The following is a 23,129-nucleotide window of genomic DNA, read 5'->3' on the forward strand; positions in this document are numbered from 1 at the left end:
CCATGTGCTGGAGAGCAGGCCGTGTGCCCTTACCTGCAGACAGGCAGATGTGGAGGCCTGGAAGGACTCGAACCCAGAACACTACGTGCCTTCCCTTAGACTCGCCAAGACAAGTCCCCCTTCCGCCCTGGGAAATGAAGTGGGGGAGGGGAAGAGTGTCACTTTACTGCTCAGAGAAACCCAAGGCCCAGGCCACAAGGTGCCCTCCTGCCGCTGAGGGTGGAATGAGTAATGGATGTCAAGTTCTGACTAATGGGAAAAGTTCAATCAATGTCATCTCCCCCTTCCCCTACCATTACCAGGAAAAGACCAAAATTCCGTAAAGGGAACATTCACATGTCAGTCATTCCTGTTGGTACCAACCTAGTGAGCCCTCTACGTGTAGGAGGAGTTCAGTAAGTTTTCTTTGGTTGTATTTTCATTAGCCATCCTCTGACCTTGTACACATTCCCATATACCAGAGAGAAAGGAGCCCCGGGCTGGCCCGTCTCTTGACCTCAGTTGGAGTTCAGTCATTGTGGATGGGTGGGTGGATGGGTGGGTGGGTGGATGGATGGATGGATGGATGGGAGGGAGGGAAGAAGGGAAGAAGGGAAGAAGGGAAGAAGGGAAGAAGGTTAGGAGGTGGATGGATGGTAGGAAGGGTAAATTAACAGTGTACTACTTTTTTCTTTCTCTCTAAAGATGGTGAGGGGAATATGTTTTTACATAAACCAATCTCTTTTCCTCTTTTTTTCTCATGTGAACATAAAAACCCAATATGAAACTCTCATTTCTGTTGCAAGAAAGTCAGGTGCCGCGTTATGATCTAAGTAGTGTATTTTATCTGTTTGAGCTCCAGGTGGGGGGGGGGGGGGGCGGAGAAGATGAGTGATTTTCCAGCTTGAGTGACATAAATCTGCCCCCCCCCCATAAAATATATTGTTAGTGCTGTGATTCATTTGGGTTTTTTTTAAGTGGACTATGGTTTGTGTGCAGTGGATGAAGTAATTGGATTGAGTGCTTCTCCCTAGAGACAGAATCAATCACCATTGTAGAAGATGGTGACATTTTAGAAAGAAACTCTGAGGAAAATGTCATGCTTAAAAAATTAGATTTAAACCCACTGGCTCCAGATTGATTTTTATTACACTCAAATGGATACCCTGATTGATTATCAGTCTTACAAATGTTTAGCACATTTCTCACTTCTCTAATAATCAGAATAATCTAATTTTCAATGTCATTTAATGTACTCTATTCAAGGTTATAATAGATCATATTTCTAATAAAACACAGCAATTATATCATGAATAATACAGGAGGGCCAACATTCAGATTCCCTTGATTTTTAAGGCACTACCAAGGGAAAGTCTTAGATAAGCCCATTCCTTGAAGGGGAAGTACATTCTCAGCTTTTGACTGTATTATATCGGGTGTTTGCTCCTGCTGGTGATCTGAATGGAACTTTGCCAGACTTGACCCCCACTGAAAAAGAATTCTTGGGAGGAAACAGCAGGATTTGAATCCTTTAATATATGATATTGGTGCACCTGGAGAAAAGTGACATGTTACCCGGTTATTTATTGAGTTCCTCTAGTAATTGCTGCTTGCTCCCCATTTGTGATATACGTCCCCTGGAGAAATACCATATTTTAGTTCTAAATATTTTTCCAGCATCCATTGTAGCAGTGGCTGACATTATGGATGTTTTGGGGGAAGCCACGGGATGTCTAATTTTGAGGAGGTTTGACTATATTTAGAGCCTAATACCTGATTATGCTTGCTTTTTTTTGAGGTCTGACTCACCTTGGGAAGTAACTTGTGTTTTTTATATTTGTGGCTTCTAACCGACTCCAGCCACGTGGAAATCTAGGTTAGTGCTGTTGAGTTCCTGTATTGGGCACGCAGCTGAGTTGGATGATCTAGTGTGCATGAAGTGATATCCACACCTGGTCACCCAACAAGCAGTGGCCCTCCGGAGTTGCCCCGTTGATGCGTGTTAGTGGGGACACCTGGGGGCAGCATGAGGGAGGCCGAAGAGCTTTCAAGCCTCAGGACTTTCGGAGACTCAAAAGGCCACTCCTGAAAGTGGTTCTACACATGCGCCTGGCAGAAGGAGTAGAAACATGTCTTCCTCTTAAGACCCTCAGGAATCAGACCATGAAAGACCACCCTCACTCTCCGTATTGGTGGCTGGTCAGTGCCCATTTTGGAACATTATTGGTCTTTGTTCCGAGCACCTCGTTTTAAAAAGGAAGTTAATCTAGACCTGAACATGATCCAGAGCAGGTTGACCGGCATGGCGTGGAATCAACAAGCTGTCTGCTACCGGACAGAGTGGGACACCTTGGAAATTCACAGGGTGGAGGAAGTCAGATGTAGGGAGAAGACAATTGCTCCAAACAGCTCCGGGGGCTGTAAACAAAAGAGGAAAGTTTGCTATCATTTATTGAGTGCTGGATCTTGTTGCCACCTCTCTTAGATTATTCATTATCACCATTCCTTAAGGGTCATGGCAGCTAATGCGGAGAGAGGCCAGGTCAGTTGCCCAGCTTGACCCAACTGCTGAACCACAGAGTCCAGATTTAAAGCTCTCTCACCAGCTCTGGTGATCTGTGCCATAACCAAGACTCCACAGACTGATTCTCAGTGGTCACTCAGGTGCCGTCCAGCTGTGAAATAGGTCCCCACTCGCATACATGTTCAAAGTCATTTCTTGATATTCGGAAGTGTTCCAAGCATGAGGGGGGAGTACTCTCATAGTCCACACTTACTGCTTAAATAAATGCAGGTCGAGAGAGAGAGAGAGGACCCCTTTGCGCTTAAGGTACTTGGGAGTAAAAGCCTCCTACACAGTTGCTGTTGAAAATGGCAGTTTTTGAAGCTGGCTTTCTGGCCTGCAATTTCCTGGAACCGTAAAGAAAGGACTGTGTGTGTGTGTGTGTGTGTGTGTGTGTGTGTGGTGTGTCTTAAGGGGTCAAGAAGGGGATGGCTTATGATATTAATGAGAAAAATTATCGTTGAGGACTTTAGGGACAGAGTTTTTGCAGGTAGTACTTAGGGTGGGAGGGAGAGGATGTTAAATGATGTCCTTGTGGTAAGGACTTAGGTTTTTTATTTTTATTTTATATTTTTGTGCCCAGCAAAAAGGAATGCATGAGGACATCTGTGGAACCAGCCAGCCTGCTTCAGCTCTAACAGGACGACTTTGACTTTTCATTGTATTATACTGTATTTTGCTGCCTTTTTAGATGAGGTTTGCAGAGCATCATTTAAAGAGGGGATGGACTTGAGCAGTCGTAGGTGGACGAAGTGGACCTCGGTGGGGTATAGAGGACCAAGAAGGAGGAGGTTTGGTCTGCCTGCCTCACCGGGCCCCGGATGGGTCGCAGTTCAGTTGCTGAGATGACAGCACCGAGAAGTAGCAGTCATGTAAGGACAGCTGGGGTCTCCCCTTGGGAAAGGATCCATGTGAGGGGTGAGAGGTGTCTGGTGGGCGGTTGGATACACACATCTGATGCTTAGGAGGAAGGTCTGGGCTGGAGATGGGGCTCCAGCCTTCTGGACATATGTGCTTGATAGCCGGGTTCCCCGTAAACATCTCAAGAAAATTAATGAATGAACAAGCAAGTTAACAAACTGCTCCTCTAGCTCACATCTTGAATTCATGAGAAGCTCTTTTGCCCCAATCTCTGCGACACTTTCTGCCCCCAGATGTCCACAGTACTTGTCTCTTCTCTTCCTCCATCTCTCGTCTCAAACGTCTCCGCAGAGGCCTCCCCTGCCCATCTCGCTCCCTGAACGGTTTTCTTCATAACACGTACCACGATCTGGCATTATACTGTACGTGTATTTGTTTATGGTCTGCCTTCCCCAAGAAGAACATACACTCCGGCTGGGAACATTGCTGTATTCACTGCTCTATATCCCCAGCGCCTGGAACAGCGCCTGGAACATAATGGGCGCTCAGTAAATATTTATAAATTAACGCCCACGTGTAGAATTCACTGCGTGCCGCCCAGGGCCTCATCGCCTGTCCTCTCGTCCCTTTCGCGGATGTCCTCTGTCTTCCCATTAGAGCTCAAACGCTCTCTGAGCTCACGTCCCCAAGGCGGGACTGGTAGGAATCGGGGAGCCCGGGGGAGGCTGGGGTTCTCCATTGCCTCCGTTCTAGGCACCTTCCTCTCGGAGCCCCGAGGCTGGCTGTCCCCGAGAAGACGTTAGCAGATGTCTTTTTGATTCAAAGGAGAGAGGAGCACGTTCTGGCTGTGGGTGTGGGTGTCGGAGGAAGGGAAAGGGAAGGGCAGAGGGAAGTGAGTTGTGCTGGTCTGGCAGGGACGCCGTGTGTTACTTCGTGAACTTCTGTGTTTTTTTGACTCCTTCGCCGAAGCCTTCCCGGGAGTAGGAGCTCGCTTCTCCGTTCGTGTCCAACATCCAAGCATGTGGCTGTGAGCTATGCAGAGAATGGTGAGGACGGCTTTATTTCTTCCCCCGATGGCTCTCCGGAGAAATAAATACCTGAGAATTAAAGTTCTGTAGGCCAGAAAGAGTATTTTTTTGTGAACTAAATAGGATTTTAGCAATCCTTCACCAACGAGGGCAATTTGGGATGATCTATTTATATTGGGAAACTGATAAGTTCACTCGGGGGAAAGCTAAGTTGGCTGCAATTCTGGCCAACACGCCACATGCTGAGCCTGACTTGGAGGCTGGGGCGCTTTTCTGCTGTTTCATTTTGAACGTTTTCTTGTAGTCACATGTGTGGCCCGAGAGTGACCCCTCAATGGCATTCAGGGCAGCCCAGGCCAAGGAGAAAAATTCCTTAATTACAGTCCTCGTTACACTCCTGTGATAAACACTAACCTTTTTTCAAAAGCACACCATTGTAAGAATCATTTGATGAGCAGTAGATTGTTTGGAGTTAGACCTGGGTTTGAATTCTGGCCTTTCAGTGCCTGGTGAGGTGACATTTAAGGCCTCCTAGCCTCAGTTTTCTCCTGTGCAAATTAGGCGGGAACAGTACCACCTTCCCCTTAGGGTTGCTGTGAGAATTACATGAGATAATATATGTTAAACACTTAGCACAGCCTGAGAACAAGCCCTCTCTCTGGAAGGGATGGGCTTGGCTATTTCCTGTTAACACCAAACTGTCCTTATGGTAGAGAGAAGTAAGAAAACCCCAGACACACACTGGGCCCTGGTCTGTGACCGTGACAGGTTCTGAGCTTACCAGCTCTATTTGCTTCAGGTAGCTTTATGGTTTTCAGGCCTTACATTCCCGTCTTGAATCCATTTCAAGTTGATTTTTGTGTGTGATGTAAGAGAGTGGTACAGTTTCATTCTTTTGCATGTGGCCGTGCAGGTTTTGTTTTGTTTTGTTTTGTTTTTTAACACCAGTTACTGAGGAGACTGCCCTTTCCCCATTGTATCTTCTTGACTCTTTTGTTGTGAATTAATTGACCATACAGGCGTGGGTTTATTTCTGGGCTCTCTGTTCTGTTCCATTGATCTGTGTGTCTGTTTTTATGCCAGAACCATGATGTTTCGATTACTATAGTTTGAAATCATGGTGCGAGATGCCTCCAGCTTTGTTCTTCTGTCCTGAGATTGCTTTCGCTGTTTGGAGTATTTTGTGGTTGTATACAAATTTGAGGGTTACTTGTTCTATTTATATGAAAATGTCACTGGATCTTGGACAGGGATTCCATCGAAGCTGTCACTTCTTTGGATGGTATAGACACTTTGACAGTGTTATTTCTTCTGATCCATGAGCACAGAATATCGAGTTTGAATTTTCATAATGGGTTAGTTTCTCTTATCTTTGCATTTCAAAGCTAAGGGCAATGAGTCGTCAATATTTTCTCATAGACATTTTCTGATATCCAAGGTAGGCCAATAATGATAGGAATTCATCCTGTGAATTTGAATAAGGCATTTCTTTTGGGGGTAGAGGTTTATAGACTACACTTGAAAGAAGTTTCCCACCTGTGTGCTTTGCTTTTTCTATGGTATTGCACACTCACACACTGCACTCCCTTACATGCACATATGTGTACGCACGCACGTTTACACACACACACACATACACACACTCATGCTATTTCCACGAAAGAGGGGGATTTTGATTTGGTTTCCTGCTGCATCCCAGTGGCTAATAATTACAGCTCAGTCATTATCAGTTGAATGAATAAATAAATGTCGAATTCCAAACTGCTGAGTGTACTTCTCATTAAGTCAAAATCTAGAAGACAAGAGCTGGAAGAAGCAAACCCCAGAGGGACTGAGGGGCTGGCCTTCACTTTCCATGCTACCATTCCCATCGCAAGCAGATTTCCCCCGAGACTCTGTCTCCAGCCAGTCACTTCTCCAGAGCCTGAGCCCCTGACGGCCAGCTGCCTAGGGCACACCCTGGGCAGCCCCTTGGATGGCACACAGGCACCTGGAAGGTCATATACCTGCTCTTCCTTCTGTGCTCCTTCACCGCTGTCCAAGCCCTTGACCCTCCCCACTGCCGCGCACCCCGTCCCTTCCCCGCAGTCCTCTCTGGCTCAGACATCCCTCTTTTCCTATTTGTGACTTCCAGCAACCACCGCAGTGATCTCCCCATCCCCCCAACCATCTCTCCACCGTGCACAGAGAACCTTCTGAAGCGCAGCTCTGATGATATCACTGCTACTGCCTCCCCAAGTGAACCTAAAACCCCAGGCTCCTTGGCAAGGTTCACAGGGTCACGTGCGCTGTGGTCCAGCCTCACCTGTGAGTGGGGCGCCCCGGTCCTGTTCTCTGCAGCGGTTCCAAGTGGCCCTGTTGTTTCATGCGTGCCCTCGGTCCCGCTCTGGCTGCTGCCTGGAGAGCCCTCCTCTTTCAGCCTGTGGTTCGCCCAAGCCCCCCCTCGCCTAGACAGCCCCTAAGTGGTGCGTCTTGAAGGGTCTCGCTGCTCCGTGTTGACCTTCCAGGGAGCGTCTGCACGGAGCAATGTCAGATTCCCTGGGAAACTCGTACCGCCCTGCTGTGTTTGTGAACATGGGCAGTTTCCGGGCCTCTCTCACAGGTTTGGTTACAGAAAAACAGGTTTTCGAGGACCTGGACTCAAGCTGATTTCCTAGGCTGAGTTTTAAAGGACTTCCCCTGGCCTCCTCTTAATGCTCCCCAGCCTGGCTCCCATTCTCTTGCTCTGTTCTCGTGAAAACCACCAGCTTCTCCGCGGCCAGAACCGACGACCTTTGCTCCCTCTTTGTTCTTTCTGTCGGCTACACGGAACACTTGGCCGGGCTGCTGCTGCTTTTTCAAATTCTGTTTTTTATTGGTTCCTATGGTTTTGTGTTACCCAGCATTCCTGCCCACCATTCATCGTCTTCCATCACTGTATGCTCTTGTCCCCCAAACACTGGCAGCTCGCGGGGATCCCTTCTGGTCCTCTCTCCCTCCTCTCTCACTGCAGGTTGTTCACTCCCTCTCATGACTTCAGCAGTCATCGCCAAGGCTTTGGCTCTTAGGTAATCTAACCTCAGCCCAGACGGTGTGGCTCAGTGGTTGAGCATGGACCCATGCACCAAGAGGTGGCCGGTTCGATTCCCGGTCAGGGCACATGCCCAGGTTGTGGGCCAAATCCCCAGTGGGGGCATGCGGGAGGTGGCCAGTCGACGTTCTCTCTCATTGATGTTTTTACCTTTCTCCCTCTCCCTTCCTTTCTCTCTAAAACTAATAAAGAAAAAAAAAAAAATCTGACCTCAGGCCTGTTCTCTCACCGAATCCACAGGGCCATCTCCCTACCACCTCTGAACGTGCTGCCCGGATGTCTGACTTCGCTCCCCTCAAACCAAGTTCATTTTCTGCCCCAAACTGGATTCCCTGTTTTTCACCAGCTCCCCGATTTTATTCTCTGTTGTGATCCCATCAGTCCCAGTACCCATGCGAAGATCTTGTTATTTCCGAGTCTCCTTTCTCGTTCCCCACATTCGTTATGAAGCCCTGCTGATTCTCACCGCACTGCCTCCCCAATCGCTCTGCTTTCTCCTCGTCCCACCAGTCTCCTCCCCCCCAACCCCTCATCTTCACTTCTGTAGTCACACTAGCCCTCCCTGTCCCACAGACATGACGCAGTCGTTCCCGAAAGCATGTCCTCGTGTCCTCCACAGCCAGATGTTGTGCCACCTCTTCCCGCCTCCCCGATGAGAGGTCCTGTGAAGACCATTGCAAAGCTGCCTTCCCTCGTATAGCTATGTTGTTTCCAACCCTTAGGCCTTCGTACCTATTGCTGTCTTCATCCAAGATATTTCCCGGACCTCCAAGTCCCATTCATTTAAGAGAGATTCGTTGAGCATCCGTATGGACAAGACACGACTGTGCACTGCAGACACCTGAGTGAGTGAGACCTAGCACAGTCCTACGGGGCACTCACTCAAGATTTCTCTCTCCTGAGAGGTTTTTTATGACTCTCACGGACTGAACTGCCAGCTCCCTCGTCTGTGGGGCTAAGTACTATCTCATAACCTGCTCCTTAGGTGTTGTATTCCTATTGCTTACATTGGTGAATGAGTATCTCCTTTCTGGTATCTCGTTCACTGCATGAGAGTTATTTGTTCAGGTGACTGTGTCTTTTAATGGACGGTGAGTCTTTTGACTAATTCCTTCATTCTTGTTTCTTTAACATTCATCACCGTGTCAGGGGCAATGTAAGTACTCAGTAACTATTTGAGCACATGGAGAAATAAATAAATGGATGGGTGGGTGGACAGATGGATGACTGGACAGGTGCATGGATGGACAGAAAAACTGATAAGAGAACAGACGGATAGACAAACGGATGGATAGGTGGATGGACCAATCAATGGAGGAAAAATGAGATGGATGGGTGGACAGATGGATGATGAAAACAAACCCTGCAGTTAGGAGAGACTTTAGTGGTTACCCTCCCACCCATTGTAAGAGTTTCTTTTAAAATAACCTTGAGAGGTAAGCTAGCCTTCAAAACCAGTCACAGTAAATTTAAATTTATTCATAATTATTAGGAAAGGAAGTTATGGTTAATTGACTAGCCGTATCCAATAGTGGGCTAGTATATATTTCAAACATAGATTGCCAGTTCTCTAAAAATTAAAATTAATAGAATGTATTTAGAATGAAAGCTATACTGAACAATAGACTTACTTGGTGATTCTGAAAACCGTTAAGAACGTTAGTGTTTCAAGGACCCCAGTGAGAATCACTGAGGAGTATAGAGGCTTGCATAACCCTTTTAAATGTCTTAAAGTGAGAAATTTTTATTTAAACTGTGGCTCAGTGGATTGAGCATCGTCCCATGGACTGAGAGGTTGTGGTTTGATTCCTGGTCGGGACACATGCCCAGGTTTTGGGCTCGATCCCCAGTAGGGGGCATGCAGGGGGCAGCCAATCGATGTTTCTGTCTCTCCCTTCCTCTCTCTCTGAAATTAAAAAAATATATATTTAAACTAGGTGTGTAATATTAACACCCACACAATCACATGTAGACCATTTCTACATGTGCTGATTTGGGTTTTTAACATTTATCTGACATCAGGAGCTTCTCTACATTAACATCCTAAACTGGGTATTTGGAGAACCTTGGGCAAACCTGCAGAACGTTTGTCTGTCTCTCACATACCTCACTGATACATGGATGACTCGAGCAGAGATTCATCAAGTGTGTCAAACAGTATCTGTAACAGTCGGGTCCCAAGGAGGTGAATATGGTCACCTCTGTTTACTAAGCCAAGTTCACATGCAGAGTCCTGCCATAAGACGTGAACCCAGTGAAAGTTTTACAATTGTCCAGTTGTCATCTTAATCTCTAGATATATGGCCCCAGCCTGGAGCACGGGTCTTGCCTTGCCCTAGATAAAAATTCTTTCTTCTCTCCCTCATTTTCTCCCTCCTTCCTTTGTTCCTTCCTCCTTTCCCCTCATTCCTTTGTTTCCTTTCTTCTTGACTTCATTTCTTTCCACGTTCCTTTTTCTGCTGCTGCCTTAGCATTTCACACTGCAAAGTATTTTATGTATATTACTTCCGTATAGTCTATATTATATGTCATATGTTTTATTTACTGATGGGAAAACCATGCTTTATTTGACTCAGTGTCTTTAGTAGCCATAGGACTCAATACATGTTTGGTGAATAAACAAATTGTGTAGGACTTCCACTGTCTTAGTACACATACACTGTGTTGCAGTTACTTATCAAAATGTATATAAGAATCTTGTGTATAATGGGGACTAAAATTACTGCCCTTGTTTTTCAGATCAGGACACAGGTTCTGGGATGTTAAGAGCCTATCCTGAGTTCCCACAGCAGTAAATAAGGGACTAAAATGCAGACCTTTGGAATTTTACCCCAGTCCCTTACCACGTGCCCACTGTACCTTTCCTGTTGTTTAAGACTAAAACAAGTCCATAACTTTGTTTTAATCCTCACCCGAGGATATTTTTCCATTTGTCTTCAGATAGAGCAGGAGGGAGGGAGGGAGAGAGAAACATCAACGTGAGAGAGACACATTGACTGGTTGCCTCCCGTATGACCCCAACCAGGGCCGGGGATGAACCACAGTCGAGGTACGTGTCCTTGACCAGAATCGAACCCGTGACTCATTGGTCTGTGGGCCGATGCTCTAACTGCTGAGCCAAACCGGCCAGGGCAACAATCCCATAATGTTTGTGTGTTGTAACAGATGTGGGCAGGATCTAGAAACTTGAGTAGAAAGACTGACTCATTTTCTTTCTTGCCTTAACCACTGAAGAAAGGCAACCATTGATTCAAATAAGCCGCGGTGTAACGGTGTAAAAGAGTATGTGTGCATATACCACTGTTGTGTAAACCCAGTCTTGAAACAGATTGTATCAGTTAGCTATTGCTATGTAACAAACACTCCAAAGCTCAGTGGCTTGAAACAATATGCATTTTTTTATTGTTTACAAAACCATGGATCAGCTGGGTGTACTGGGCTGTCTGTGAGTCTGTGGTTAGCTGCAGAGTGGGTTGGCAACTCTGCTGATCTTGCCTGAACACTCTCCCAGGTGCAGGCACAGGCTGGCTCTAGGTTGATCTGGGATGGTCTTGGCTGGGCTACCTGGGCTGTCCTCCGTATGGTCTCTCATTCTGCGGCAGGCTAGCTTGGGTTTGTTCACACACAATAGGAAGGTTCCAAGGAGCATGAGCAGAAGAGCTTGGAAATGGTACAACATTATTACCTCTGCCGTCTAGCTGTTAAAGAGGGTCATCGCCATCCAGGTATAAGAGGTGTAGAAGAGTCTCCACCTACTGATGGGAGGAGCTGCATATAGGAAGACCAAGAGGATTAGGGCCGTCTTTGTGGCTGAGCCACCATGTAAGCACGGTCCCCATTTCCTGGCGCTGCCTCCTGTCCCTCCAGTTCTGCAGGGTTTGCCAACGCTTGTGCTCCCCAAGGGGAATCACAGAAGCTGCTTCTCAGAAACTTCTCCAAGCTAGGAGAAGTACCTCATTTCTATTTTTAAAAATATGTTAAGAGGAAAAACAAGAATGTTAAGGAGAACTGCAGTTCATTTTCTGAAAATTAACTGGGTTTAGGGGAAAGGAGGCATGAAACAATTTGGCCATTAGAATTCATGATGGAGATTGTTGTTAAATATTTGAAAGCCTGTAGGTTGCTGTGAAGAACATATATTACACAGAGCAGGATATAGGTTTCTCTGGAAGCGTCTGCTGCTGGGAAGATTGTTTTGGTCATCGTGCCCGCCCCCTTGCCACCCCCCCCCCCCAATCAGATCCTGGTTTTGAAAGGCTGCCCATGCCTACTTCATGGAAGAAATACAAAGGGATGCGCCTGTATCCCTGCTTAGTCATTTTACCCTAGCCCAGCGACTTCCAACCTTGCTCATCTCATGGCACACGTGAACTAATTACTAAAATTCTGCACGCCAAAAAAAGACATTTTTTGCCAATCTGACAGAATAAGTGTAATTTTGATTCGTTCGCAGCAGACAGCTATTGTTGTGTTGGCTATTATCTTTTTTTTTTTTTTTTAATTTGACAATTCATTCTAAGGATAAAGATATCAGCGGCCCTGATGGGACAGTGATGTTTTGCATGTTTGGAAAGTCCTTGCGGCGCCCCAGGGTGCCTGCCTTGGCACAGCGGTTGGTGATGGCTGTCCTAGATGGTGGGTCCCTATTTTAAGACTGCTGAGTCCTGAATATGAGACGGCGTCTACATTTGCAAAGACGTTAAAAAGACCTGCAGGACAGTCTTTCAGATGCTGGGGTGCAGGCTGAGCTTCGGCTGAGAGAACCTCAGCTGGATACAACAAAGAATTTGCTGCCCTTGAACGTGGCTTATGAAAGTGGTTGCTGGGCTCTCCCTTTCCAAGCTGGAGGCTTTGAAAAACAAGGCACGCGCAGAAGGTACACGCCTGATGGGTCTGCTGCTGATTCCAGCAGAGGGCCGGCCGCGGGGCCTTCATTTCCGTTTCTGGTGTTCCGTTCATGCCGTCCCAAAGACCTTCGTGGCAGCCCGCATCATGCTGGATAGTTCTGCCGCAAACACAGAGCCAAGGACACATCCACCCGCTGGGGGCGGGATGTAGGAAAAGCCCCGATCCTGCCGATTCCGAAGGAAGGCATCGCGGGGCAGTGTGCCGTCTCTCAGCTCCTCGCTGCCAAGCCCCTGCTTCGCCACATCGCGCAGGCATGTTTTACCTTCCCTCGTCTCTGGAGCTGAGTTTAGGATATGGCCTAACGTTCATATAAGACTGTCCTCAAATCCTCCAAAATGAGGATTTGTCCCTGATAACAGAACCTCTCAACTCCAAATCTCGTGTCTTACAAGCATGGCCACCACACTGGGCCAGCCCAGAGCAGACATGGCCACAGCAGGGATGCCCACACCAGCCCAGACAGAGGAGGGAAAACGGATTTGGAATCGTAGGACCAAGGGGACACTGTCCATTTGAGAGGAGGTAAAATCTGCATTTCTGCAAGCAACCAGTGAGAGGGCAATGTGTTGAGAATTGTTTTGAGGCCCTGGTCAGGTACCGGGTAGCTGGGTGGCTCAGTTGGTTAGAGTGTCATTCCAATATGCCATGATTACAGGTTCGATCCCCTGTAAGGGCACATACAAAAATCAACCGATGAATGCATTGATAAGTAGAACAACAAATCAGTGTCTCTCTCTCTCTCTCTCCTTTCCTCTCTCTCTAAAATAAATCAATAATTTAAAAAAAATTATTTTGAAAGACTTAGTATAATATACCACTTTAACTAGAAGTATTTGGCATTTGTACATTCTGATATTTCAGGCATTTTCTGTAAGTGCTTTGAATAACTTTAAAAGCTGGGCAGGGCTGGTAGATCCTTGTTAAACCCTCAGAATGCCACGTCCAGACTATCTCCCCCAAGGCTTGTATGTTTAACATGTAAAAATTCTAACTCCGCCCCCTGCTCAGCCACGGGCCCTGTGACTGCTCTGCCGTCGCTCACCCTCGGCACTCGCGGGTCTGCGCTGGCCTCTGGCGTCCTCGCGTGGGTGGCCACAATGCCGGGCGGAGCAGTCCTCCGAGGTCGCTGTTGTGACCTCCATTTCACAAACCCTGAAATCAAGGACCAGTCACAGGACTGTATTCATTGAACAGACACTCAGGGGACAGCCTGTTCCCAAAGGCACGTCTCGTTAGTGGCAGAGAAAACGTAGCTGCAGTCTCATTTGCCAACCTCCTTTCTCTGTGTATTTGTTCAAATTGCTGCTGAGGTTTCCATGGCAAGGACTGTATGAGGAGAGACACGGCCTCCACCTTCAAGGAGAGTCTGATCTTGGAGTGGTAACCCCCCCCAACTCTACCCAACGTTATAGTGGGAACCGCTGTGTGAAGTGGTTGGGCGCCAACCCCCAGCACCTGAAGTTATGGGAAAAGGTTGCCTCTGTCCATCATTGGTCCACCTGACTTCAAATCCCCGGGCAGTTCATGTGCATGATTAATTTAGAAAATGATTTTTAAGCTCAGATGAAAACATTTTTGTGGTTTTCTCTTTCTCTCTTTACCCTCACTCAAGGACATTTTTGCATTCATCTTCAGATAGAGCAGGAGAGAGGGAGAAACAGAGAGAGAGAAACATCAATGTGAGAGAGACACATTGAGTGGTTGCCACCCACACAACCCCAACTGGAGCCAGGAACAAACTGCAACCAAGGTACGTGCCCTTAGCGGGAACCACACCCGGGACTCTCCAGTCCGTGGGTTGACGCTCTAACCAAACCGGCCAGAGTGGTTTTCTCTTAAACGCATCTGTGTGTCGGTGACAGCCCCTCTCTCCCATGGGGTAGCCAGGGAGCTCACCCCCAGCTGGCCCATGACTCTTGCAGTTAGTAAGGAGACGAAGAGTCAAGATGAACAAATTCCAGAGTTTGATATTCAAGCAAGAATAAATAGGCCATTATGCTTCCTTTGCTAAACTGAACATAGAAACTTCGATGGACAAAATCACTGACGATTGTATTTTCCTCTTTTTTTTTTTTTTTTGCCGTGAAGAAAATTTTAGTAGTATTGTTTCCCTCTTTCCTGAATCCAAGTGAAACTCACATCTCCTGCATGTTTCCTGCATTGCATTTTTATTGTGTGCATGGAAATCAATATTCCAGGTACATGCACAAGTGCACACATTAAAATGAACATGACTTCATTTATTTCCACGATTACACATTGAAATAAAAGTGCTGGGGTGTCTGTTTTCATATTCATAGGTCGAGATCCGTACATCAGAGGTATTTGTATAAGTGACACTTTTATTACGTTCATTTCATTTGCAATATGATAGTGGATCATAAATACGTTACTTTTATGCCACCAAATCTGATTTGTAGCACTCAGCCCTCACGAGGAGAATACTTGATATTTTATGGAGCACCTTTCGTCCAAGAAGCGCTTTGCCGACATCGGCCAGCTTCCCCCAAGTGTGTAAATCACACTGGCGACCCTTTGGGTGCCCCGCCTGCTTTATCAACCTCCTGGCTCCTACTGGAGGGTGGGGAGCCAGGAGTGAGCCCCCTGCAGGCCCAGAGGGGGTGATGAGACCTTTAAGGTCTGGAAGAAAGAAGCTCAGGTGAGCTTTGTGTTGCCACACACAGACCCTGACAGCTGACAGAATCCCACCTGTAGTCACCTGCTCATCTTGTCCTTCACAGAACTGTTGATGAGCCCCCACTGTGGGTCTGACACCGTATTAAACCCTGGGGACAGGGTTCTAGTAAAATACGGTCCTTGCCTTCCAGATAGCACAGATGAGGAGGGAAGGGCTGTGTGGAACAGTGACTGCCCTGCCCACCTCATGATGGTGACAGTTTGTGTCCCTCCCGTGCCTTCCCAGGGACATGCTGCACCTGAAGGCAGTTTCTCAGACCCCCAGATTTGTCACAGGGATAGTGGTGCATGTGCCAGCCCGTTGCAACTGGAGTGAGAGAAGGGACCAACCACCCAACATCACAGGCAGCCTCTGGGGCTGAGCACCAGTTTCACAGCCCAGACTCGGGGAGAAGAGCCTCGGGGGCTCCCCGCCCACCATCCCATCCTTCCCCTCAGCTCCCCCTCCCCTTCCCCCTGCATCAGCTCCCCAAACCTGGACCAATCTTCTGCCCCTGCGCACGCACGCACACGCGCGCAATACAAAAGCAGAGCTCCGGTAGCATCCTTCATAGCACTTATGTGACTGGCTGGGCACGGGTTAAGAGGGCGGGCCCTGGAGCCAGGTTTTCTGAGTTCAAATCCCAGCTATATCACTTACAGGATGTGTGGCCTTGGGCAAGTTACTTGCCTTTCTGCGCCTCGGTTTTCTCATCTGCAAAGTGGGCCCGGCACAGATACCATGTCTGCATTCCACAGCAGCCAGACGCATTGAGCAAGGCTGCCGAGGCCACGCATTTAGAACATTTGTCCATTAACGTAGGAATCTGTGCATAAACGGGGCATCTTTACCAAAGGTGTTCCTGCATTTTGCAGTTACAGGGGAGTTTCCCAGAGTCCTGGAGCCCTTTAGTCACGAGATAGTGGGGACACAGGGAGGCATCTTGCTTTGGGAGAACAGGAGCAGTCTGGAAGGGAGCATGATGCTGCCACCGGTCAGCTGCTAAGAGTCCTCCAAGTTTGGGCCTCAAATCACAGAAGATGGAGCTTTGGCTTTGCAGCTGCTATTTTGCAAATAGTAGGCGCTGTTACTACACAACCCAACCCAGTGCCCCCACTTGGCATCCTGCTACAGCTCACTGAGGTCCCCTTCCCCCTGACCTCACCTTTCACTTGCTGGCTTAATGTACATGCTCAGGGGTGGCAACTCCGTGAGTCCCTCCCTCCCAGGTCACCCTCCAGAGCTGTGTTTGCTTATCTGCGTTTTCCAAGGGGCCATGGTGGGTCAGCACAGTGAAGCAGAATGCTTGGAATGCAGACACAGGCCCACAGACCTGCCTGGGGATCGGATTATGGGTAATTTTGGGTGTGTGGTTCCCCTCTCTGCTTTTCTGTGCATTCCACTGAAATCCTGACTTGATTACTTACAACCAGGGTGATCTTGGGCCTCGCATTCCTGGAGTGTAGAAATGGAATTGTTCCCCCACCTGGCTCACTGTGGAAGGTAGTGAGCTGGGGTTCTTCAGTCGCTAAAGGCCGTGGCTGGCCCTTGCTGGGCCGTCAATAAACGGCATCACCGTCACTGCTGCTTTAGGTGGTCACAGGTGCCTTTGTGGCTTCTGATTCCGTTCCTGGTGTTCAGTGACTTGGGACCTCCCTTGGGGCTCTGGGTTTAGTTCTTGCTGTTTGAAGGTATGATACACATAGTGTAACATCCCTCATTTTTAAGCATTCGGTGACATGGAGGATATTCCCAAGGTTGTACAACTGTCACGACCATCTAATTCCAGAGCATTTCATCTTCCCCGAAAGGAACCCCATACCCATACTGCTTCCTGTCTGCCCCCCACCCCAGCCCTTGGCAGCCCCTGATCTGCTTTCTGTCTATGAATCTGCTCGTCTGAGTGTCTTACATACACAGAATCGGCCAGCATGCAGCCCTTCGTGACTGGCTCCTTCCACTGAGCCTGCATTTTCAAGGTTCATCCATGTTGTCGTGTGTATCAGCACTTCGTTCTTTTTATGGCTGAGTAGCATTCCGTCGTACAGATGCACCACCTCACGTTAATCCATCCCTCAGCCGAGGGCCACGCGGCTGCTTCGTACTCTGACTCACGAAGAGTGCTGCGTGACCTGGGTGCGCAGGGTCTGCATGGACACTGTCCTGTTTTCTTCGGTGTGATCTGAGCATGGAGTTGCCATCACATGTCACTCCAGGTGTAACTTTTTGAGGCGCTGCCTCAGAGCTGTTTTGGAAGGGCCATCGTTTCTGTGATGTGACTTTTGTGTCAGCAGGACCTGGGAGAGGAGGGTGTCTCGTGACCTGCCCTGAGAGCCCCGTGCTCACACGCAAGCCTTTGGTCTCGGCCCCACTCAAACCCAGACTCCGTCCCTATAGGGGGACACGGGCGTCTCTGCTGCCATGTGCTACCCCCGTCCTGCCTCATTGTCTCCCCTTCCCTGACTGTACTTGGTGTGTGTGGTCTTCGTATTCACCTTGCTGTAAACTACGCCACCCTCACCCTGTGTTCCCAACCTGCTGGCAACAGTCTGGGCACGTGGGAAAGACTGCACCTGAGGCTGGGGTACCTCACTGCCTTGACCCACTCACTCTAGATCGGGTCTGAGCCAAAGGAGTGGCATTTCAGAGTCCCGGGGGAAGACATTCATTTGTTTTCTTCTCAGACATCCACTTCCTTGGGAATAAGTGAGTCCGAGTGCGAAAGAATTCGTCAGCTGCGTAAACCTGGGCACATTTGCCTCTCTGAGGCTCAGTCTCCTTATCTGTAAAATGGGTTTAAAGTTGCCTGCCTGGTAAGGGGGTTAATTGAGATACTGCAGACAGTTCCTGTGCTCAAGATACTCAAGAAATGTGGATTTTTTTCCCCGGCCACCCTGCCTCCTGGTCAGGTGTGAGCAGCTTATACACACGCTGGTATTTTCTAGTTCCCTTCCATTCTCTCCATCCCTCTCTCTCCTTTCCCGTTTTCTCCTCTCCCATGTCTTCCTGTTACTCTGCCTTCAGCTCCGGCAGGGCCTGGGAGGCTCCCGGTGCAGACCCAGGGCATGCAGTTCTCCGATCACCCGGGTGCCTTCAGAAGGCCACCAGGCCAGATCCTCTTAGGACGGTCGGATGTGCCCTGGGTCGTTTTGCAGTGCCGATTCCCGGGTCACGGTGGTGGCAGACACAGCCAGGCAGTGTCCAGCCGGCAGCCTCTGGGTCCCCAGGGAATTTGGACTCCTGGGGGTGGGGGGGCAGATGGGCTGGTTTTACCTGTCGGCCTCCCTGGGTTTCAGTTTCCTTCCTCAGGAGATCCAGGCCCGCGGCCAGAGCTTTGAGTTACACTCGGATTTGAAGTCATCTGAGAGCCTGAGCTACGAGAGAAGCTCCGGCCTCCGCAGCCTGGGCCCTGGCTCTGCCCGGCACTGGGCGCAGCGAGGCCTGTGGAGCCCAGGCCCGTGCCGGCTGAGGGGCGGGGTCAGACCAGATGTGGAACTGAGCGGCTGCGCATGAATAAGTGGATGGATGGATGGATGGATGGATGGATGGATGGTCTTCCAGGCCGAGGGTTCAAAATGCACAGATTGTTGTTTTTTTAAATAACATCATAAATAATAAGACATATAATTAATACAAAAAATTTAGGAAGCATAAAGCGGCAAAAACCACAACCCCATTCCCTTTCAGATGAGTTTCTGCAAACGTGTCCGTCGGTGAATTCGGAAAACTAAAAAGCAGAGAGCAAACCCAAAAGCTTAGTTTGGAACCACTGACTCTGGTGTCACCAGGGCTTTGATTGGGGACTTATCTCCCAGGAAAAGGCGGTTCCTTTGCAATGCCCGCCCTGGAGGCGGGGGAGCGTGCGCGGGGAAATTCTCTCTCCAAGGACCAGTCACGTAGAAAGTCCTCCCCAAACAAGTCGATGCGCGGCCTCCCGGGGGAGCCCACGCTCCCTTCGGTCGGTTAGCTCGTGCTCACGCAGAAAGACTGGCCTTGTGCCTGCCCGGCTCTCCGGGCCCCGAGCCTCCTCTCTTGGGAGACGTGTTTACAGCGGCTTTTCCCGCTGTTCCTGTTCCCGGTGGCAAGTGAATCCGAGGGATGGGGAGCTGGAAACGTCCGGTCCGGGCAGCGAGGGCCCAGCAATTAGTGACCCCTGATCGGCCTTGTCTCTCATTTCCAGCCGTCAGGAATGACAGGAACAAGAAGAAGAAGGAGCCTTCGAAGCAGGAATGCACGGAAAGCTATGAAATGACAGCGGAACTGGACGACCTCACAGAGAAGATCCGCAAAGCGCACCAGGAAACCTTCCCCTCGCTCTGCCAGCTGGGCAAATACACCACGGTAAGGGCTGCTCCCCTCCGCGGGCTGCTGGGAGGGTGGGCACGGGCCCTCGTGCACACGCACACGCACGCGCTCCGCCCGGGCCTGGAGGGGACGTCCACCCAGACTCAGCCCAGGACACGTGGGACATGTGCGTCGGCTCTGGGGCTCCCCCGTGGCCTCCTTCCTCCTTCCTGGAGTAGCCTTTGGACGCGGCATGGCTGTTCCCCCGACTCAGTCACACGTGCGTGCATTCATACCACACACACGTGCGTGCGTTCATACCACACACATGAATTGAGCCCTCACGCTGTGCCCGGCTGTGTGGGAGACGCTGGCAAGGTGCAGGAATAAGGCGTGGTTGCTGCTTTCAGGGGCTCAGGGGCTGGTGAAGGTGACAAGGGACACCGGGGAGGCAGGTGTTACTTGAATCATGACAGACACCTGTACAGGGTCCAGTGGGTCAAGGGATCGGACTTTTAAAAACAGTGATCCAACTATAAGATCCACCCGAGATTATTGGGCCAGGGTCTGGCTTCAGAGAGGGTGAGTGTGTAATCCCTAAACCAGGGCCTGGAAAAGCACAGAATAGGTGTGGCCCTTCCCCAGGTAGGTAGGCGGGTGGGTGGTCCGCCTCTGCTCTCTGTTCTCTGCTGGGAATGGCTTTCACTGAGGTTAGAAATAAAGAGAAAGCAGAGAGAGAGAAAGTGGGGTCGAAGATAGGAGGCATATGTTTCCCGGTCTGGGATGAGCTGGTAGCGATGTCATGAGGTACTTGAACTTTTTTAAGTGTTTTTTGCATGTATTTTGTTCCTTGATGTACATTCCTAGTGTGTGGCACTCGATAAATATTGGTTGAGGGAAGGAATGAATAAATAGAACTAGAATGTTGCTCCAGCCCCCTTAAGTGGCGTGGGTAGCTTGCCTCAATATTAGTAAATGTACTTTTTTAAAACAAATATTGCGGCATCTGCTGGTTTGGTAACTGGTGTGCTAGGAAGAGAGCAGTGTGAAAGGTCGCGAACACCAGGTGAAATGGTGTTGCCAGACAGAAAAGAGCAGTGAGTGCCGGAGTCACGAAGCAGTTCTCGGGGCGCACAGTCGTGCCTTTGGGTGTGGATGTCACAGTTTTATTTATAAAGCGGGAATAGGGGCCAGGAGCAGGCCCAGAGGGTTTGCTGTGGAAACTGTTGCTAGAACCTGCCAGGACAGCTCAGGTGAGCAGGAGGCTGCACAGTTGGGTGGCACCAGCTTCTGGGGCGCCTGGCACCGGATTTGGACAGGTGCCCTGGCCAAACCAGAGACGGGCTCGGGAAGCAGAGGAAGAACCTCGAGTAGGGCTTCCCACACCTCCGGCAGTTACAAAGCACCTGGCATGCTTACTGACACGCGGGTTCGGATTCAGCAGGGCTGGGGTGGGACATTTCTAACAAGCTCCCAGGCGGTGCTGCTGCTGCTGGTGTACAGACCACACTCTGAATAGCAAAGGCCCTGAACCCACTCTGAGTAGCGAGACCCAGGTTGACCTTCTGGGGCCCACCCAGACCTGTGGTGTCAGGGAGGGGAGACTCTGGGGTGCCCTACTCTTGCATCTGTGAGGCTGTTGACCTACCTGCCAGGCCAAGGGAGGTGCTGGACTCAGTGGACAAGCCCTCATTGAGCTTGGGGAGCATTGTCCTAGCCCAAAGCAGACACAGAGCAGGACAGGCTGGACACCACACAGGAGCTTTCGTTTTAATTCAGGAAATGAAGCAGGCCCATGAACCAAGAGGCCCATGAACCAGGAGAGTGATGCCTGTACAAGAGCAAAGGCGCTGGAACCAGATGAATGGGGTCTAAACTGCTTAGTCATCGATCAGCCTTATGCCTGTGCCCAAGATACTCAACTTCACTCAGCCTCATTTTTCCCATCTGTAAAATGGGCATAATAGAACATGGTTAGGAAGATGGAGTGAGACAGTTCATGCAAAGCTTCTATGATGGGACCTGGAAATATCAACACAGCAGGGACGTGACCGCATATCCACCTACTGGGTGTGAACAGACCCTGCAGGGAGCTGGTATCATGCCAGGTGCATCTTGGCATTGCAGAGAAGTACAATGATTAATAGCCAGTACCCAGGAACATAATCATTTACTCCTTTTAGAAATATTTATTGATTGCCAACTATGTTCCAGTTACTGCACTGGGCAAAGTTGTCAAGTTGAGTGCGTCTTGACCTAAGAACGAGGGAAATTGACTGGGAATGGGCCATGGGAAGGGACAGGAAAGAGGAGAGAGAACAGGAGCTGTGGAATGGTGGGATGGGGTTGGGAGCAAGTGGGAAGTGAGAAGGTAAAAACTTTGCAGAGTCTGGAATGATAACTGAGGAATTTGTACTTCAGTCTATAAATAATGGAGAGAAATGGACAGTTTGTGATCAGGAGTCTTTATTATTATCATGATTATTATCACAGCTCATTTTTATTGAGCATTTACTATGTGCCAGGGACCATGCTAAGTAATCTAAATATATTATTTCCCTTCTTATGAGGACTCCTATGAGGTGGATACTGTTGCCCCCATATGACAGATGAGTAAACTGAGGCTAAATATTATTTTCCCCAGATTACAGATGAGAACTGAGTTGCACGAGGGCTAAACAACTTTCCCGATGTCTCACAGCCGACACGTGGGACTTGACTGTGAACGGTCTGACTGCCGGGCAGCCCCTTTAACAGCCACACCATTCACAATACATCAGGAGGGCAGTTGACAAGGCGGAATGGCAGCAGGAGCCATCGGGCGTCTAGCTAGGAGGTGGTGGCTGTTATCCAGGAATAAATCCAGCATTTAGCTCCAGAAAAGATGGAGTAAAAGAACCATTGGAGTAAGGAGGGCTTCCTGGAAATGGAAACTGAGCCAGGTCACAAGGCGAGAGACATTATATGACAATCCCTGGGATCACTTCCTACGGGTCAGGGTACCCAGGTGGAGATACCTTAGTGTGGCCTCCTCAGTCCCTCAGACCCTGACTCGCCTGCTAACCAGCTGACCTGGTGCCCACTCTCGTCTGGAGGAGGGCGGGGCAAACACAAAACACAGCCTTTGTGGCTCCTAGAACACATGTCCTGGTGTGGCCTGGCTTCCCCCAGGGCCATAGGCTCCTTCGGGACGGTCCTTTCTCTGTCAGCTGCTTCCCACCCCAAAGCCGCCCAGGGACCTCTACCACCTTCCCTGCCCCGTAATGAGAACACGGCTTCTCATTCTGCCTTAGGTCTAATTCCACCTGCTTCCAGGCCAATGCGGCTGCCGCCCAGCCCGGCCAGAGGGTGCTGCAGGGGCTGTCAGGCCCTGTCTGCTGCTGTCTCGTGGCTCACACCTCAGTCCCAGTGACCCTGCCTAAAGGCTTCCTCTGGCTTCCAGAGCTGCGTGGCTCACGTGTGTGGCTTTGATGCTCCTGGGAGAGGCCCACCCAGTGGCCTGTAGAAGCTGGTGAGGAAAGGCCCTGGCCTCCTCGCCCCTGGAGCAGGGTGCCTCCTCTCGAGTTCCCCAACAAGGTGGAGCCCAGGTGCTCACAGGGATGGTCCTCGCTGGCCGCCTCCCTTCCCAGCCCCTCCCACGCCTCCTCCAGGCTTCCTGGGAGCTCTTCCCAGGTCAGCTTGTTTGCATTCAAACCCCAGTCTCGGGGTCTGCTTCTGCCAGGGCACGTGGCTTCCCTGAGGGCCTCGAGGGCCCCTTTC

General features: G+C 49.6%; 1 protein-coding gene across 1 annotated transcript in view; it reads left to right on the forward strand.

Annotated features, from left to right (window-relative positions):
- RARB (retinoic acid receptor beta) overlaps window positions 1-23,129 on the forward strand; it is a 168,650-nt gene that overhangs the window by 123,142 nt on the left and 22,379 nt on the right. The window contains exon 4 of the mRNA XM_036267428.1: window positions 19,267-19,427. Coding sequence (XP_036123321.1) covers window positions 19,267-19,427 — 161 coding nt within the window. The remainder of the gene's footprint in view (window positions 1-19,266; window positions 19,428-23,129) is intronic.

This window comes from Molossus molossus, unplaced genomic scaffold (genome assembly GCF_014108415.1).
Source record: "Molossus molossus isolate mMolMol1 unplaced genomic scaffold, mMolMol1.p scaffold_m16_p_18, whole genome shotgun sequence".
Lineage (NCBI taxonomy): Eukaryota > Metazoa > Chordata > Mammalia > Chiroptera > Molossidae > Molossus > Molossus molossus.